At 37.0% G+C, this 20,557-nt stretch overlaps 2 protein-coding genes across 3 annotated transcripts in view; both read right to left on the bottom strand.

Moving 5' to 3' along the window:
- LOC126365813 (inverted formin-2-like) overlaps positions 1 to 20,557 on the bottom strand; it is a 192,801-nt gene that overhangs the window by 85,757 nt on the left and 86,487 nt on the right. The window lies entirely within an intron of this gene.
- LOC126365807 (inverted formin-2-like) lies at positions 2,942 to 13,914 on the bottom strand. Its single transcript, XM_050008394.1, has 13 exons — positions 13,776 to 13,914; positions 8,452 to 8,567; positions 8,050 to 8,209; positions 7,713 to 7,876; positions 7,493 to 7,572; positions 6,737 to 7,332; positions 6,197 to 6,510; positions 5,954 to 6,070; positions 5,717 to 5,857; positions 5,449 to 5,627; positions 4,101 to 4,210; positions 3,756 to 3,931; positions 2,942 to 3,383 (listed from the first exon to the last, which is right to left on the bottom strand). Exons 1-13 carry the CDS (start codon positions 13,861 to 13,863, stop codon positions 3,192 to 3,194), a joined length of 2,433 nt encoding a protein of 810 aa, XP_049864351.1. The 5' UTR covers positions 13,864 to 13,914; the 3' UTR covers positions 2,942 to 3,191.

Genomic DNA, 20,557 nt, shown 5'->3' with positions numbered 1-20,557 from the left:
CAACAGTCAAAACTCTGTCTCTAAATAAAGCAATTTTCTTATTTTAAGAACTTGTATTTGAAAATGTCAACTGCTGGTGTTCTGACAACTACTGGTGCCTTTACCTTACTATTGTAATTAAAAACAATAATGATGAAAATTCCTGACATAACCACAGGGTAATTTTCCTGCATAAGCCTTGTGTAACGTAAGAGAGTATTGAAGGATTTCACCATATATTTAAATATTAAAGCCACTGAAGATATTACGTACAGTCAGTCGTCTGCTAATCTGTTAGCTCCTTCCTTTTCCGAATCCGAGAAATACATTTCTGTTTTGCTACATTAATAACGAGCCTATCAACAACATAATCCACAAAACCAATCAATTGCAGCATTTTCTCTTTTTTTATGTTCTATATCCCGCCAGCACTCGTCAGTTAGTGTGAAAAAGCTCCATGTGTTAGTTCCAGTACGACTGGCAGCTTAACAGTTTTCTTACTTCTTGGGCCAAATCCCACAGCTTGGCTCCAGATCAGTTATGTTGGGTTCATATTGTAATGGTACAGTAGCAAATGTAAAAATGCAGCATTTGTCCCGGATGGTCAAAAAGTAAGTATAAATTTGAAAACTGAGTAAATCACGTAATAATGTAGATAGAGAGGTACAAATTGACACACATGCTTGGAATTACATGGGGTTTTATTAGAACCGAAAAAATACAAATGTTCAAAAAATGTCCGATAGATGGCACTTCATCTGATCAGAATAGCAATAATTAGCATAACAAAGTAAGATAAAGCGAAGATGATGTTCTTTACAGGAAATACTCAGTATGTTCACCATCATTCCTCAACAATAGCTGTAGTCAAGGATTAATGTTATGAACAGCACTGTAAAGCATGTCCGGAGTTATGGTAAGTCATTGGCGTCGGATGTTGTCAATCAGCATCCCTTGAGATGTTGGTCGATCACAATACACTTGCAACTTCAGGTAAGCCCAAAGCCAATAATAGCATGGAGTGAGGTCTGGGGACCTAGGAGGCCAAGCAAGATGAAAGTGGTGGCTGAACACACGATCATCACCAAAAGACGCGTGCAAGAGAATTTTCACGCATCTAGCAATACGAGGTGTTTTTTTTTTCTTTGGTGGTTCTAATAAAACCCCAAGTCAATCCAAGCATGTGTGGCAATTTTTACCTCTCTATCTACATTATTCCGTGGTTTAATAAGTTTTTAAATTTATACTGACATTTTTATCACCTGGTATAACATGCTCGATGCTGTGAAACTGATTGTGTTTCATGTTTCTACGACACTTATTTACCTCTGTGGTATAAAATGATGGACATAGTTCAAATAAAGAGGATTTCGTCTTTCATTTATGCCTTAAAAATTAAATTGTTATGTTTTCGTAATTTAAGCTACGTTTTATTAACAGTCTTTCATAAAACATCGATAATTAAGAATTTATATTTGAAATGGATACAGGTATTTCGCATCCAGAATGTAATTGGAAACCAGAAGACATGCATAATTCATAAAAATAGAGACTTCTATAATTATGAGATGTAGCTATCTCAAACTGACCGAGAAAAAAATTGATATCAGGGAGATTTGGGCCAATGCACGAAGAACACCATTCCCGCTACCGACTGCGCTACACGTTCAATGTGGCTTTGTTAATAACTGCATTGTTTACAACTGTGGCAAAACTTCAAAGCTGATTATCTCTGTAAATTAAAGAAAAACAAGAAGAACAGCCTATTTCTCAGCACTTTTAAACTATGTTCCACCCGTGTGTTTCACTACAAAATAGAAAGCTGCCTTAACCATTTTCATGCTGCACATGAACAGTGTGACAATCAGAGGACAATCCCGTATGGTTGTGACTGTACATGATTTTTAAAGCGTGATTAACAAAAGCATTGATGGCTGTTAGTACATTTGAATATCTTAATGTTTCATTGAACATAACTTAGTAATAAGATATCTAATACATAAGTTGGACCTACTTCCAAGAGCTTAATACCATCAGTGTACATGTGCTATGACTTGTGACCAATCATTGCGTTTGTGTTTTTTTTTCATCAGGTTTATTCTTATGATGAAGGGATTACAGAACTTTCAGATCAGACAAGTTCTGAATATGTGTCAACAATATGGCTGTTAAATACCAAGGATAGTTCCACTATTGCTGTAAAGATTTGGACAATGAATTTTCAGTTACTCCATGGATTTGCCAAATGAAATTTGTAATGTTTTTAAGGTTGTCCCTAATAGCATTCCTGAAGATTTTTCACTTTCCTCTAAGAAAATGTGGTACCTAATAACTAATCAATTGGCATTATATTTGAGGAACACATATAAGCAAAAGGATATTTATCGTATTACATATTGAGTTTTGATGACATTACCAATGTTAAAGCTAAAAAAGAATTACAAACTATCACTATGTGTTTGTCATATGATAAGTATTGCATAACAATGGTTTTCTTTCCATTTTGTTGACACCTTTTCTTCTCTAGTGAGGGTTTCCATAAAGTGACTACGAAAGCCAGTTAGTTGTTTGATAGTGACATATTCATTAAACCTGAATTATTTGTGCTCAACATTTTTCTGATTCATGTGGACTCCAGCACTGTTAATGACATTAATAGTTTAAAGGTGAAGCTGTTGCTTTATATGCACCCATCTATAAATTCCAAATAATTAAATGTGACTCAGTAGCTGATGTATTTACATATAATGTTACTTAAAAGTAAGGAACATTATAATTTCACTGATTGCTGTTGTCCCATAAGACATTATGTCTGTTTTTGCAAAGTATTTACTTATCTTTGATAGTTCACTACTTTTGATTGGTTTGCATTAATGGTGTGCATGAGAGTTGTGTACAATACTGGGAAAGAAAGGATGTGATGAATTTCTTTGAAAATTACCCTAAAAGAAATAGATGAACATTGATTCTATCATTTAATTATAAAAAAATTATTTATAAAGTCATTTACATATATGGACAAGTCATGTTTGCAAAACACATTAAAATAGTAGATTAAGCAGCACTGCCAATAAAGAGCTACTGAGCCATGACATTAAATCTGTCTTGTCCTAGGTATAAAGGAACATGTCAGTTACATACTTATGAGATTAATTCACACATCATATTTCGGAATGATTCAGTACAAATTTCCACTTCATAGCACTAAATTTTCAGTACTGAGCTTCAGTTCGACGTAATTTGAAATTTTTACTGCAAATATCCCTTAAAATCTGTTTAGCTGCAGTATATTGTTGATGTGGTAAAAACTTTTTTCTGCCGCTACCTCCGTTTCCAGTTAGTTTGTTTGTTTCCATCTGCTCTTGAATTTTCTGTTGCTCTGCAATCCTTTTCTCTTCATTTTCCTGTTGCAAAATTTGTATTTTCAGTATAAAGTACTGTTAGTCAGATACAAATTTAAATGGGTAAGCATTGTTTTACTTCTTACTTAAACAATAAATTAAATCTGTTGAACAAAATTAACTGTGTCAGTAAAACTGACTGATATCTGAGAATATCAGAGCAAAACGACATTATTATGCAGTTGGTTTTTGGAATGGCACTTTCAATATTCCATGTCTACTTCCTAATACCTTAAATGATCAGCAATTGCACCATTCCAGCATTGTTCCAGCTTCTGATGGCTACAAATACCACTATTTTACAGACTGAAAATGTAATGGAAATGGCAAATGATAATATAAAGGAAAGTGTCAAAATTATTCTCAGAAACTCACCAGTCGAACTCTCTGAATAATGGAAAAAAACTCAGCAAACAAATGGAAACATTCTTCTGGCTTGAATTTCTTAGGATCTTCACAGAAATGTTTGGCTAAAGCATGAGTACAAGCCTTCACCTTATTCATAGCCTGCTGAAGTTCATTACTGCATTTCAAGGCAGCCTTAAAGAAATCTGTGGAAAGAATAGGAAAACAGATTTCAACAATAGCAAGCACAAATTCTAAAGTGAGAATAATTTGTAGATCTATTTTATATCCTGATCGGAGACTATGGGATAAAGAAGTATTTATTTATGCAACAAGGTTATTTAAATTAACAGTGCCGGAAGTTGTGTTCATTACCTTTGAACTGCACCCTGATTCCACTTGTATCTTCCTTCAGCTGTGATGTAACATGTTTGATATCGCTGATAACTTTCATCACTTCTTCCTGGAGCAGCTCCACTGATATCCTGAGACATTGTAAACCATCTTTATTAATTCAGACATTCTGTTTGGAAGTGATTATTTTGTTATTTATTTTATAAACACAATATTTTTGTTAATATGTCATTATGTAGTGACGAGCACTCTTGATGCAAGTTCTGTACAAGACCAGTATATGTTGAAATATCAAATAGTGTCTACCCTTGGTTCACCTATTTCGCATTTCAGTCATTATATGTTCATTATGCAGTGGTACCAGCTGCTGTCGTGGAGATAAGAGTGTTTGAAGTGGTCATCTTCACATTATGTGGGTCACTAGAGCATCTCACTATTTCATATCAATGTAATTTTAAAAATTAAAAAAAGAACATGAAAATTGTTCTTTGATTTTCTAGAGTTTCTACAGATATTTTTGAATATTAATGTTAATGAGTATTTCCAAATGGTGTGTATTATTCATAAGTAGCAACAAATGGAAACGGCATCACGACTATACTGATAGCACACAGCCATTCCTAAATATGCATTTTTCGTCAACCATTTGTCTACAACATGTACCTGTACATCCAGTATGTGTATCCCATACAGGGGATACATTTTACTTGAAAGTTTCTTGAAAACTGTCAGGGGATAAATATGATATTGCAATGCCTGTGTTATTCCGAATTATGATGCTATGTTCCTTTAGACACACGTACATTTCAGAAGAAACTGACACAGTAGCAACTACAGCCCTTATGAAATACAAGAAATGTATTTGCAGTTCTGAATGTGGAAAACTATCAGCTGTGGAGTGGAATGACAACAATGAAAATTTGTGCTGCACCTGAACTTGAATCCAGATTTCCTGCTTATTGCGAGTGGTTGCTTTGCTATTTGGCTATCTGACCCAAACTTGCACATGTTGTCAACAATGTGTACTTGTACACCCAATATGTACAGGGTGATTATAATTAAAGTTAGACTTTCAGGGTGTTGTAGAAATAACACCACTTGTGAGCATGACATCAAAATGCAACGGAATAGACTCAGAGAAGAGGTCAAAAATTCAATGGATTTTGTGGTAAAGGTATGGAGAAGATGAACAAGGCTTCAAGTATATTGTATATTAGAAGACTCGAGTGTCAATATGATAAAAAATAAACACACACAGGTCAGAAAATAAGGCTAAGGCACACTTAATTAACTAATGCTCTTATTTGTACTAGAATCAAGAGCCCCAAACATTGCCAGTTTTCATGTTATGACTGTAACAGACTCTTACCTTGCCATTTCTTTCATGTTACTCGTATCTTCTGTGAATTGTAATATTTCCTTATTGTTAGCTTCTGCAACTTCTACCACATAGTGCAAGAATGTCAGCCTTGGTTTGTTTGCTTTTATTTCTAGGAGCTTTGGTAGTGTACTTAGTGTAAAGCCTGCTGCATTGCTGGCATAGCTTCCCTGGAACAAACACACAGTACCTTACTTTTTTTCCATTTTTCAACTTATCAATTTACTTCTCACAAAAGCTTCATGTTAGGAATACTTACAGCATTTATGTAATTTCCAAGTTGAAGTACTAGTGCTAGAAATTCTTTCAAACGTTTATTAGCCTTCAGCTTATTGCATGCATCTGCAACAGCCTTTAGTTGTTCTTTCAGTTCAGATACTCTTGAAGGAAACTCTTCTTTCTGCAAATTAATTGATGCACAGAAATTAGTCAGGATTTATTATTTTATTTTTTTGGCAACATTGTGTTGATAATGGAAACATGACTTTCTACTTACAAGCAACATTGCCCTAATCCTGAGGGCAAAGGAAGGTACTTCTGATAGCTGAAGATAAAATTTCTCTGCCTCTCCTAAACGATCCAGATCTCCAGAATAGGATCTGACTGAAGTCAGCTGTAACACATAAGATAAACCTTTTAGTTAATGTATAATTTTAGACTCCCTGGAATAGTATTTATTGTATTTTAATTGTGTTAATTACTATGATCTAAAATTAAAACTGTCATACATTAGGCCTACCTCTTTTTCTGTGGGAAGTAGTGGCAAGAGAGCTTTCAGTTTCTCAGGACCTATATCACCTCCTTTAAGGTTCTTTATAACTTCTATGACTGCTTTTCTTCCCAATTTGAACTGTTTTAGATAAATGTTTACTGCCAAATCTCTCTTGGTTTCCAATAAAGTGATCTTGGGAGTTATTGGTGATGGAAGTGTTACTGGAGAAGACTTTCGATGTTTCACAGTAGCAGTTTTCTGACAGAATAGTTCTTCCATTTGCTTGAAATCAACTCTAAGACTCTTTGCTTCGCTCTGCATTTCAGTCCATACTGATTCACCTGCAAAGAATTAGACTTCTGTTAGAACTGTTTGCCAGCAGTAAACAATCAAAAATCTGTGTTTACCTACAGAATATGAATAAAATCACCATACATATTGAGTCAGTATGGTTATTACTACATGTTATATAGATCATATCTAAAATTTATCTATATATCTTGCATTTATTACACCTGTAACAAACGGAATACTATCATAAAGTGAGTAAATCAACATTTTTCTTACCTATCATAGAGGCTGGAATCTTTGTCCAGCTTAGGGTTTTCATCTTCCGCTTGGGCAGTGGTAGTGTGTTAGACTTGTCTTTTACTGGTGTCCACAAACTTGCAGAATCTGGTAAATGTGCTGGAAGTGAATGTCTCCTATGTAACATCGGTGTTTCAAAGCTGTCACTATTGGGAATTGGAGGAGGTGGAGGCACATGATTATTTTGTTGAGAACTGTAACCTGCAAGTGATGAAGGTGACAGCACCCCTGAATCTGACGGAATAGCTGATGACACCACTGTAATAAGTGTCAGTGGCAGACAAGGTGGAGGAGGAGGAAGAGGAGGCGGTGCTGGGAATGACAGTTTTGCTTCTGATGGTGACAACTGATGCTGTTTCTCATTATCACAAAGTTGCTTTACTTCTATGGTATATTCCACCTCGGTCTGCGTAGACGCTGTGCTTGTATTAAGAATATCATAAGAACGTGTTTTGTTAATACTGTCAGCTCTTCCTCCATGATATTTTTGAGTGTGTGCTGGCTTCTTGTGGATAGAAAATCCAGGTTTTACAGCTTCAGATGAAAGTGAGTCAAGTGCTTCCCACACACTGTCCCTGAAATCATATAAATTTCTTCTTTATCTTACTTGAAAGGTCTAGTAGTATAATACATGCACATATCAGAGGGTTGCAGTTATAGCATGCATAGTTATACTTATCATATGGTAATCATTATGCCAATATTTCCATTGTAATTTAAGCTCTGATAACTTACACATTTGGATTTGTTGGATCTAGCTTTGTAAGGTTTTGTAGCATGGAGTAGAACCTGACAGCATGTGGTGTATCTGCTATCTGTTTACAGACACAAAAAAATAATTCTTTACTGTTCTCTTTGTAGCACAATACACATGGGTACTTCTGCTAATAGAAGTTACACACACTAACTACTAGTATTTCTGTTTATCAGTAGCAATAAGGACAATAATGTGTACCTTTTCGAATATTGTTTCAAACAACTGATGATGAGTTAGTTGTTTTGTTGATTCTAGTTCCATCTCATCTCTGTGTTGGTAATCAATGAATGCCGAAACTTGCATCTGTAGCTCCTTATTATCAGTTGCACTTAGTGAACTCAGGATTGGTCCAAGCCCACAACCTAGGAATGCGCAACATATTGTATGTGTTTCAGATGTAACATTTTTCAGTATTGAGATAACAAACAGGGTAATAATACTATGAATTTTTATTGGTAATTCTTTACAGCTCTATTAAATTTCACATTCGCTCTACAGCAAAGGCAGCTAGAAATGCGAATAAATAATTACTCACCAAGGAATTCATTCCTGATCTGCACACGCTTGTGGACATTGTGGCAGCCCAGTGTTAGGCAGTTGATGAAAGAAAGCAGCCTTGTCTGATATTCGACATTTTTTGTGTTGCGAAGTTCACTCATTATTATGTCAAACCCATGCTTCTGATCACAAGTAACCTGTGCACAGAAGAAAAAATATTTGTTTTTATCATGAATCATAACTTGTCATATGCAGTTAGAAGACATGGTGCCTTGATAATTTGTTCTTTGCAGGGAACTCATAAAATAATGGAATGGCAGTTACTTTAAACCTATGTACTTCTTAGCGACATCATGTTGACCAACTGACTGACTTAAGGCTGGTTTGCTTTCTAACCTCATGATTACTGAATGTCTAAATGGAAGAACAAAATATTTACCTTGAAGTGCCGTGCAGCATGAAGAGCCATTTCATATCCTTTCGAAGAATATGTGCACACAGCACAGAGAAGTTCAATAACTTGCATTTTAACCGTGATGTTCTGAGATTCTAGCACTGTAACAGAGGAAGGAAGTCATATTGAAGTCATTTTTCAGATCAAACAGTACAATTGTTTGTGATAATCACTGGACAATTAGTATAATTGCACTCAAGCAATTGCAATAAGTGTGGTAAACTACATGGGTGTAGCAAGATATGTTTTGCATAAAGGGGTTTGTTGTTAAGAGCTGTTTTGACAAAAACTGAATTGGTTATGATAATATAATGGTGTGAACTGAGCAGAATATTGATATCTGCTTTCTACAATATATCCACCTTTAGTATTACCACTCAGATAAAAATAGTGTATACATATGCTTGGCCAGCAGCTACTGCATCCAACCCAGTTCTGATAAAAAAAATTCAAACATAATAAGGAAAAATCAAACATTCATGTGCCATAGACAGTGTTATGTATCACCTAATAAATGACTAAAGAGAATCCACTATTTAAGAAACAGTAAAGAAGTAAATTGGGAAATTGAAAGGCAGTGTTATTGATCTGCTTTTGCAAAAGTATGTGAATGATGGCAAAAAGTAGAACTGCAAGTTTTATATCTAAATTTAAAATATTACACTTGTCCCAGCATGGTTTCAGAGAAGGGAAGTCAATAATAATGGTTTCAACAGATTTCTTTAGTCGAACATACTCTGAGTTCAGTAACAGCCAAAAGAAGACTTAGAGGATTTTCATGGACCTATTGACTGTTTGAATCATTCCAAAGTAATGGAGGAACTGTATCAGTATGGGATTTGTGGGAAACGCTATGACATCATTAATCATGCATTATGAATAGGAAACAGTGCACAGAAATTAGATGTAGTAGGGGGGCTATATCACACTCTGCATCAGGATTTTTGACATTCGCATAAATTTTGTTTTTCTTGGAATAATTTTTATGCTGATTTCAGATTTGGTATTAATGTATTTCTGTATGGTACAGTTTTTTCCACAGATCAAGTAAACTCATTATTTATTGAAACCTATGTTCCACAGAGAGAATTGCAAGCAAGGGTAATTTTATTCTAATAAGATGAGATAGCTGAACCACAGTTGCCACACACATCTGGCTGTTAAGTAGGTTGGTTGGTTGGTTTGGGGAAGGAGACCAGACAGCGAGGTCATCGGTCTCATCGGATAAGGGAAGGACGTGGAAGGAAGTCGGCTGTGCCCTTTGAAAGGAACCATCCTGGTATTTGCCTGGAGCGATTTAGGGAAATCACGGAAAACCTAAATCAGGATGGCCGGATGCGGGATTGAACCATCGTCCTCCCAAATGCGAGTCCAGGGAAATTATGCATATAGAAAATAATGTCATACGGTTGAATGGGCTGATGCAAGTTTTTGTATTGGACACCAGGTCAGCGACTTGCGTATTCCCAATCTGCCGCTCTTCTCCATTATCCAACCAGGGTAAGGTGACCTACAGTGTGATGTGGAATCCAAACCACATCTTTCCTGTGACTCACACAGATGAACAATGGGTTAAAACAAAGACTGAAAACCCGATAGTCTGACTGGGATTTGGTCCTGCAACCTCTTGGTTTCCAGGCATACACTTTACTACTAACCCACCAGGCCCAACATATATGTAAATAGCTCTGAAGAATGACATATGTAGCCATATATTTTGACTGCATTGACTTAGAAGCTTAAATTATTTACACCTCAAGGTACTGTAGATTGTAGTATTTGACATAAATTTCAACTTGAGAACCCCTAACTGTTCTTTACAGATGCCTGTATCTTTTGATTGCATTGACTTAGAAGCCTAAGTTTTTTCCCACCAAGGGACAGTGGACCTTGGTACCTTGTTGCTGGAAAAAAAAGGAGTCTTAACTGATGGACACACAGATGTGCAACAAATTGAAAAAAAAAATTGTGTGATATAATTACAGATTAACAATTTTTACATTTTTTTTCTTTACTTGTACTGTAGACCTTGTTTCGTGTTGAAATTTGTGACTCTAGGGGAAGTTGATTAATGAGTTTGGAAGTATGGAAATATGTAACATAAATGGCTGTATCTTGTGATTGCACTGAATTAGTGGCTTAAACTTCCCAGCTGCCAAGTGATCACGCTCCTTAGTATGTGAAATAAATTTCAGCTCGATACCTCTACCCGCTCCTGCAAAAAAGGGTTCTTAACAGGCGGACAGCAATGTGATCCTGTAAGGGTTCCATGTTTAATGACTGAGACGCTGCACCCCAAAATAAGCTTGTGTCTTCTTTAGAGAAGTGTTGGCCAACTTTCTGAACAACGACAAGGCTGCAATTTATAAAACCATGTTATTATAATACTGGTGATTTTCATGAAATAAGTATGCAACATGTGTGAAGCTTTATATTCTTCATTCATACATTGGAAAATCCAAGATTGAGAGACAGCCAAGGAAAGAAGTTTTGCCCCATGTCAGAAACAACAAATTGCAGTGAAACGAAATTAAATTGCCATTTATGTGTTGTGCTGTTGTAATAATTATCGGCATTGTTAAGTAAACATATACGATTGTCTACTCTAATGCAGCTGTAGTGATTCTATACAAGATTACAAAATAAATAATTTATTTCCAACCCGATTGAAAAATGCTCTCTTAACTGAGTTGTCCAGAAAAATGAGAATGAGACCTGAATTCATTTACAGACATAAAACATAAATGCAAGAATTTTGAAGTACAGTGTAACCAGTTACAGATCTGTGTTACAAAATGTCAGCCACTGTATGACTTAAGGTTCCTCCTTAGGCAAATACTATTACTCCTCTATACATGTCATTTCTTAGACTGTGTGAAGCAGAAATTTACTATAGATGTCAAACGTCACAACAGTTATCTGTGCACCTGAGACAAAGGACAAGCTTGCAGAGGGAGCAGTCCCAAATACTGGAAATGCAGATAAGTATCTAAAACAAAAGAACATCCTTCCCCTCGTGCACAATAAAGCAAAAGCTGTAGATGATAATGTTCTCTGGATATAGTTCTATGGACTTGTGTTCCAAGGAATGGTCTACTCAGGTCCTAAACGGGAAAATGTACAAGCTAGTTACTTAAAAAGAATATTTGACATTCAGAAAAAAGTAGTGAGGTGTATAACAAAACTACCCAGATAGTCCCGTAGGCGAGCTTTTGTACACCATAACATCATAAGAATTCACTCATCTTGTGTGTATCTCAGAAGATTATGGCTGATAAACACCTCCTTTACATAAAATAATTAAATCCCAAACTGACATTGGGTGCTCCAGATGAAGGATGCAAAAGATTTTTTAACAATTTACTGAACTCAACTGAGGAAGAAAAGGAATTAGTTCTTGTGTAATTCATTGAAATGTAAAAAGAAGTGTATATACAGTATGTATGAGTTATAAAAATTTAACAAAATATTGATGGCATAGGTAATAACCTTTCATGTGACTGTAATTCTGTTTTCTTTATTGTATATACAATGTATTCAAGTGTGACTTAATGTAATGTGCTAAATGCAGATGCTACGTCTGTCTTTGCCCGCCTACAAAACTGTATGATGCGCCCAATAATATTGCCTCAAAATAGCATTAGCAAGGGCAAAGAGTAATTAAACAAATGAAAGTTACAATATCACACCAATAAAGGATTTCAAAAGGTACTCTACTTGCAAGTACCCACCTACTCTTTGACGAGATAATTGCGAGATGTGCGCACATGACTATTACATACGTGCCAGTACACGACTGACACAGTAGACTGTAACAGAAATGCTGATATGATCTAAGCTACTACGCAGCTTAAGAATCCAAGCAATCCCCGTCGGGACGAATCTACGAAGTTACTTAAGAGCTTCTTGTATACCAATGTGACAATAAACATTGACTGACTGAAGTTTGCATATCGGCAGCGTAGACTTAGCGTACAAGAAGTAATTTTTTCCGCGCTATAATTCGGGTGATGGTACTCATGCTGAAAGTAGCTCGACAAAACTTCAACGAAGTTCCCACTGCTTGCGTTAATAGCGGTTTCACATCAGCGCAGTATAAAAGCATTATTATATCTTTTCGACTACGAAAATGTGCACCGTATCAACAATGCTCGTGCTGCCTTGCCAATGCGTCAAATGATGAACTTTTTTCCCGCCTCACGAAGTACGCAACAGTTACAAAAGATAGCAAAAACGTGATGACCTACATGTGAGAAGACTTAAACTACTACACTGCATGTTTTTGCAACCACTAGGACGTATGATGCAAAGCCGCAGACTCACAAAAACTGGGACTTCACACAAAGAGAATTCTCTCAAATCATACAAATTACCATATGGAAACCTGCTTGGTACGTGCATTTAAGACGTCTCGTAATAGTGTGTAGCTGTTTGATAGCCCATTTTATAGTAGGGCTATAAAAGAAATCTATGAACTTACGGATTTTATGTGTTTGTAATGCGGAATATGAACCTCAGTCAGGGTCTAGCTCATTCTCAGCTGTGTACAGTGCTTAGTAATTTGTAAGAATTTAATAAGTTCGCAGCCTAAATAATTTTTACTGTACTAGTTACATCTATTTATCAACCGTTTTTAAATGAGTTGCCCTATTTTCTGTTTCATGAAAGGTGCAGTGGCTGTATCATAAACGTGAGGTACTGAGGGAGTTAGCGGAGGAAACACGAATTTCTGACGAGTTCGCAGATCAATTTATTTGTGGGTATTGCGTGTTGATACTTATTAATTCTCTCTCTTCACTAATTTTATTCTCGTGTTGATCATTTTCGGTAACTAAGACGTTACCAACTCTATCCCAGAGAAAAGTAACTAGAGCCGGACGTGGTTTTAACACAGTACCATACATTGTAATAGTAAGTGAATTTCCAACAGTTTATTTCTGCACATCTAACCGAACACGTCGTGTGCTCACCTCACCTTATGACACACTTGTTGCCATGTATCTCCAGCAAACTGCTAGATTTATGCCTTCTCAAAAATGTATAGTACGCGTTTTGTCACACAACCCACATGACTCTATCACGCCTCCTAGGGTCTTCCGAAGAGTTCGTGTCCTTTGTTAAGCAAATTATGGATTCTTTTAAAAGTTCTGCAGTTCAAAACCTAGCAGCAAACCACGCGTAACCCAGTGCGAGGGGTTCCCTGAACGCACACATCCAAAAAGACATCTTTTCTGGGTATTTCGTTACACAGACACTTAACTAATGCCGCGACAGTTACGACAAACAAAGACAGAATGGTGGGTATTTACCTTGCGGGCTGCACCCATCCCTGGCCAACCTCCTGAGCCGTCCTACGCCGAGCGCCAAACGGCAGAGCATCGCGGGCTGCCGGTCCATCGTCTTCTGCTTGTTGCGGAGCTCCTGTCTTGCGCGGGCGGCTGACAAACACAGACTGGCAGCCGGAGCGGCGGCTGGCAGGGAGTCCTGCAACCCCCTCCCCCACCCCCGACTCGTCGCGGCGTACCGTTATCTCACTCCGAGTAATTAGCAACCCCTACCGCTCTACATTCCATTTCACTTGCCGTGAAAGGCGAGTAGTTGTTCACCTTTGACTAAACTTTTATTACGCACTCTTACTGTGTAAATATAGTACGCCAGTAGCGAAATTAGGTAATTTTTTGTTCCCTGTATCCGCTAACTGATTTCTCGCTTCCATTATTACTGTCTTATGACTGTCCGAGGATATCTACGCAGTTTACACTAGTGAAAAAAAGTCGCGATCTGCTCACATTTTGTTGACTAAGAGATATACTTTTATGAAATCAGTAATGGTAAATCCATCTACAGACGGCGGCGTGGACTCTTACGCGAATTTTACGTGGTTCTAACGAGAGAACCTTTTCTTTCTTTTCTTTTGTAACAGTACTGTGCTAAGTTCCTGGGTGTTTACCTTCATAGCAAATTAAACTGGTCAAACCACATCTTACATCTGAAAAAAAGAGTTCAGTTTGCAGCTTTTGCTGTGCGCATAATTGCACGCTACGGTACTGGAAATATTGTGATAATACTGACTTGTTCCATATCCTAGCAACTCTGTGCTTCTGGGATCAATGGAACTCCTATTTGGAATAACCTTAATCAGAAAGTCTTAGGCCATCGGATATAAAGAGCCATTCACCGTTCATATCGGCTGCTTTACTCGAGAAATCGCATCGAGATATCAGATAATCGAGAGGAATTTCGCCTTATGCAGGATACCTTTATATTTTTGTTCTGACCTAGACTTGTTTCAGAACTTTTTTGTGCTATATCCAGAGGGTTTATTTGTTTATTTGTCTCTAAATAAATTTAGTAAAAGTATTTACGTTAGTAAAATGAGCTATTATTGGTAAATATTTTACATTGGTTTGCATACAGTCCAGAATTGAGACATATGTCACTGAACTGAAGCACTGCATGTTATTTATTTACGATACGTCTCAAGGTTCTAGTTTTGCAGTGCATTTGGAAATAAAGTGGATGTGTGCATTTGTTTACATACCTCATATGAAGCTATTAGCTATTGGGTGTTTGTTCTAGTAGCTGTAAAACGCTATTTTATTTTTCTGTTTATTATGGAATTCCGACCGAGTATCACTACGTATCGTGTTGCTTAGTGTGTTATTTTTAATTTTTGATGCTGTGGTCGAAAATGCATATCAAATATAAGAATGTAACTTTTTGCTGCTAGCATAAGACAAGCTGTAGATTGCGTAGTACAGCTAGAGCTACTAGCATAAACATGAAATCTTTTATGTGAAGTATGCAGACAAGCACTGCAAAACTAGAACCTTTAGACATATCGCAAATAAACAGCATAGAGTGTTTCAACTCAGTGATACATGTCTCAACTGTGTACTGTATGCAATCCAATGTAAACTATTTGACAATATTCACCCATTCCACGCATGTAAATAGTTTTACCAAAAGTTTCTTTAAAGTTTAACATGTAACAACAATTTTGCAGAAGAAAACAAACCAAATAAACTCACTGAAGACAGCGAAAAACTACTGAAACATGTCTGGGTGAGACCAAGAATAGAAAAGTGTCTTGCAGAAGGCGGAATTACTCTCCAATTTTAATAGCAAGCTTGGAAACAACAACTGCAACGTTAACAAGACGACTATTAGATGTCAGATATTTGTCTACCATTTGAAAATGATGGCTAATATTATTTTATGAACATCCATTTTTGTGAATGAATACACGTTGACAAATGATATAGATCTAGCTTAATACTAACACGAAAAAGTACTTTTTAGTATTTTCCTTTGGCTCCGGTATTTGCTGTTGGAATGGGTCTTTACTGCATGTCTGCGTCGCTATAACACGTTGTTGGAATTACTAATGTTCACAGATATTCAGTAGAAAGTTGCTGTCTGCTGCATAGTGGGTACGCCCTTACGTTTCGCCTTTAAAACCTTTTTAATTGCCTTCACTAAATCTATAGTGATGTTCTTTGGTAGTGACATCACTAATGTTTGGCAGAGTTGGTGTAGAATAGAATATTTATTCACTTTTAAACGTGTTTACATGCAAATGGTGTTGTATAAAGTTTATGGACATGCGCAGTTATCTTTACTTTAGTAAGGCATTCGTATATGTATTCTTCCTAATTATGTTACAAGAAGGAAAGACCATTGTCGTACAGATTGACCTTGTTTGCAAATTTAATACTCTTTGCCACAGTGAATCAGCATGTCACATTGATTATTTATATCAATATAATCTGTAAATAATAACAACAGTCATGAAGTTTATATTCCTAATTAAGTATGGAAAAATTAATCAGCATATCACACTGGTTTCTTTATAGCTTATTACAGTATATAGTTTTGTATAATCCCATATCTAAACACTAAGTCATCCATCATACACTTTTCCCTTCACTGTATAGAAAGCTTTACATTTTACTCACTTTGTTGTTACGCTTTTAAACTTATTCAGCAACACTGAGCGGAAATTTTTGGACAGTTTGTTAAACTACGGGAGAACAAAAATTTACAGCTGTTGTGGACCTGTGCTAGTCTAGCATATGACAGGTGTGTTTCTCCATTCCACATGGCAGATGGTGATTGAAGAAGCGAAGTATGAATACAGTAGAAGATTTTCACTTACAACAGATAAATAACGTACGAGGATCGTACGTAATGCAACTGTGTGTATATCCCAGCTAAGACTGATCAACACGGAATCTGGGAGAATTTAAATTAAACACAATGTTTTTTTATTGTTTATGTTTAATGCTTGTTTTTCTACTGTTGTCATCTGAGGAAAATGTGCATGGATTGGAAAATACCAAAATATTTCATTTTTTTACTTCAGGTATCCATCAAAAAGACTCACGTTTTTACTGAAGGAGAAAGAAACTAAAGCGAAAACTTTCAGTGTTACACTCATTAAAATTTTCAAAGCTTTTATGCGGTTGTCGCTTGACTATGCTTAAGAAACTCGAACATCTTCAGATGTGACCTGCATACGTGTCCGATCCGCACCGTGTCTCTCTACTCTCCTAAGGTAACATTAGATTTCGCATCTTCCGCTTTCCGATTAAAATTATTGGCGTATGTCCAGTATGCCCTAGCGTTCGCTTGGAGGTGCCCAGATTTAGGTCTTCGCAAACACAATCGTGTGGGTCAGTTACAGATAATTTATCCATTATCTTATTTCGACAGTTCCGTTTACTCTCGTTTATTCTTTCTTCCGCCATTGGCTTCGGATTGTCAATGTACACGGTTCCCAGGCAATCAGTATTTTGTAACACCCAAGCTGCTTCTAACAGTTTGCAACCGTCTTTGAACATTAGATATTCCTCTGTTAGTAATAATCTCGTGCAAATTTCTACTACCTATGAAGAATGGAAAAGATGGCTAACAAATTAATGAAATGCTGAAAGAGTAGTGCAAATTTTGGCTTAATTATTTTAGGAGAAGCATGTAATAGGAATCTCATTACCATTTGTAACATGTAATTTTTTTGTCGTGAAAAAAAAAAGAGCTGAAACAAGGATAAATTCCTTTTAAACTTCTTGCCACTTATGATTCAGCGTGGAAATAATTACTGTGTAACAGAAATCTCATGGTTCTCTGAAGTACCTGAGTACCTGAAGTAAAAATTAAATTATTTATTTGGTGGTAAGAGAGGTCACAATCAAAATAATTCAAGGCCATTGAGAGAACACAATTTTTCTGTCACGAATGATCAGCTTTACTTATGTTATGTGTCATACTCTTTTATCGAGGTCTTTGCCTATGTAAACATAACCAAATATAATTCTGTGAAATCCTTCAGAGGCGCGAATCATTTACTTCGTTCATCCAGCTCAAAACTCAGCCTATAATAGGACTCCAACATCTAATGCGAAATCTGAGCCAATAGCGCAGCCGAAGTTATGACTGAGAATCCGTTCTAAGCGGCGCAGACAGTGGTGTGATAAGAAAAAGAGCCCCTAGTGCTCACTTCGTTCATTCGCAAACCAAAATTTAAATGTAATGCTTCAAACATTGACTGCCATAGAGCTGCCGTCGGCCACGGCAGAGGCCCACACCTACATCTTAAAATTGCGCTTGCTTACACAGCGGTTTGCTCATGTTCAACAGTGGAGTGTTTGTTTTTCTTGCTTTCGTTCTTTTTTTCTGATTGGTTTTTTTGCGGCCCACGACGAATTCCTTTCCTGTGCCAACCTCTTCTTGTAAGAGTCCTGTGTCCTCAGTTATTTCCTGAATGTATTCCAATCTCTGTCTTCATTTACAGTTTTCCCCTTTACAGCTCCCTCTAGAGCCATTTAAGTTATTCCTTGATGTCTTGTCAGATCCATATATTCCGTTCCTCCCCGATTCTCCGCAGAATCTCATCACTCCTTCCCTAATCAGTTCTCCTAATTTTCAACATTTGTCTGTAGAACCACATCTCAAATGCTTCGATTCTCTTCTGTTTTGGTTTTCCCACATTCCATGTTTCACTGCCTTATAATGCTGTGCTCCAAACGTACATTCTCAGTAATTTCTACCTCAAATTAAGGTCTGCGTTAGATACTAGTAAACTTCTCTTCGCCAGGAATGCTCTTTTTGCCAATGACAGTCTGCTTTTGATGTCCTCCTTGCTCCATTCGTCGTGGCTTATCTTGCTGCCTAGGTAACAGAATCCGTTAATTTCATCTCCTTCGTGACCATCAATTCTGATGTTAACTTTCTCGCTGTTCTCATTTGTGTTACTTCTCATTAACTTACTCTTTCTTATATTTACTCTCAATCCATACTCTGTAGTCATTAGGCTGTTCATTCCGTTCAGCAGATCTTGTAATTCTTTCACATTCACTGAGGATAGCTATGTCATTGATACTCTTTCACATTGAATTTTAAAACCACTCTTCAACCTTTATTTCCATTATTGCTTCTTCGTTGTATATAGGGCAAACAATAACAAAAATGACAAACAGCAAGAACGGATTGGTGACTGGAAATTGAGGAAAAAAGGTTCTATATGCTCTGAAATGGACGGTGTGAGTGCAACAACAAATCGTCCTAGAACACAGTACTGAGCTGCATCCCTTCTGCCTTATTTGACTAAGTCCTCCAAAGATCTCTTAAATCCTGGTTCTTATACTGGATCTCCTATCTCTTCTAATTCGACCCCTATGTCTTCTTCTATCACACCAAACTCGTAGAGACTTTCAGTATATTCTTTCTACCTATACGCCCCCTGCTCTGCATTTAACAGTGGAATTCCCATTTCACTCTTGATGTTACCACCCTTGCTTTTAATGTCACCGAAGATTGTTTTGACTTTCCTGTATGCTGAGTGTGCACTTCCGACAATCATTTCTTTTTCGATTTCTTCACATTCTTCATGCAGCCATTTCCCCTTGGATTCCTTGCACTTCCTATTTATTACATTCCTAAGCGATTTGTATTTCTTTATTCTGAATTTCCCTGAACTTTTTTGTACTTCCTTCTTTCGTCTATCAGCTGAAGTATTTCTTCTGTTGCCGATGGCTTCATCGCAGTTTTCTTCTTTGTACCTATGTCTTCCTTTCCAACTTCTATGATTGTCCTTTTTAGAGATGCCCACTCCTCCTCAACTGATATGCCCGCGGAGCTATTCATTATTGCAGTATCATAGCCTCAGAGAACTTCAAGCGTATCTCTTCATTCCTTAGTACTACCATATTCTTTTCTTTGCATATTGATTTGTCCTGACTAGTGTCTTAAACTTCAACCTACTCTTCATCACTACTAAGTTGTGACCTGAATACCTGCTCCTGGTACACCTTACAATCCCCGTATCTGATTCCTGATTCTCTGCCTGACCATGATATAATCAAACTGAAATCTTCCCGTACCTCCAGTCTTTTCCAAGTATACCACCTCATCTGGTGATTCTTGAACAGAGTATTTGCTACTACTTGCTTCTACGAAGCCCATACTACCTCATAATCTTTTTTTTCTTTCTCTTTCTCCTACAATCGCATTCCAGTTCCCCATGGCTGTTAGATTTTCACCCCCCCCCTCCCCCATTTGCGTACTGAGATACACTATTTTGTGCTGCTCTTTACTTATCTGACCAGAAATCGTTGTCATCTTTCCATTTCACTTAACTGACCCCCATAATATCTAGATTAAGCCTTTTCAGATATTTTAGCCTCCCTACCACGTTCAGACTTCTGATATTCCCACCCCGACTCGTAGAACGTTATGCTTTTGTTGGTGATTCAGTCTTTTTCTCGTGGTCTCCTATTCCATGGCAGTCCCTTCCTGGAGATCCGAAGGGGGCCTGATCAGGAATCTTTTACCAATGGTGCGATCATTATGACACTTTTCAGTTACAGGCCCCATGTCCTGTGGATATATACTGTATGTCTTTAAAGCAGTGGTTTCCATTGCTTTCTGCAACCTCTTGTTGATCATGGCTGTGCAAAAGAGTGCACTGAACCTCTATCCTCTCCTCCTCCCTCTTTGACAAAGCCTTTGGCAGAATGAGGATGACATCTTACGCTGGAAATCTTCAGCTACCATTTCTGATGATTTTTATTCAAAATTTAAGCGGTGTCGG

This window comes from Schistocerca gregaria, chromosome 1 (genome assembly GCF_023897955.1).
Source record: "Schistocerca gregaria isolate iqSchGreg1 chromosome 1, iqSchGreg1.2, whole genome shotgun sequence".
NCBI classification, from domain to species: Eukaryota; Metazoa; Arthropoda; class Insecta; order Orthoptera; family Acrididae; genus Schistocerca; species Schistocerca gregaria.
This window is presented reverse-complemented; position numbering and strand designations above follow the sequence as displayed.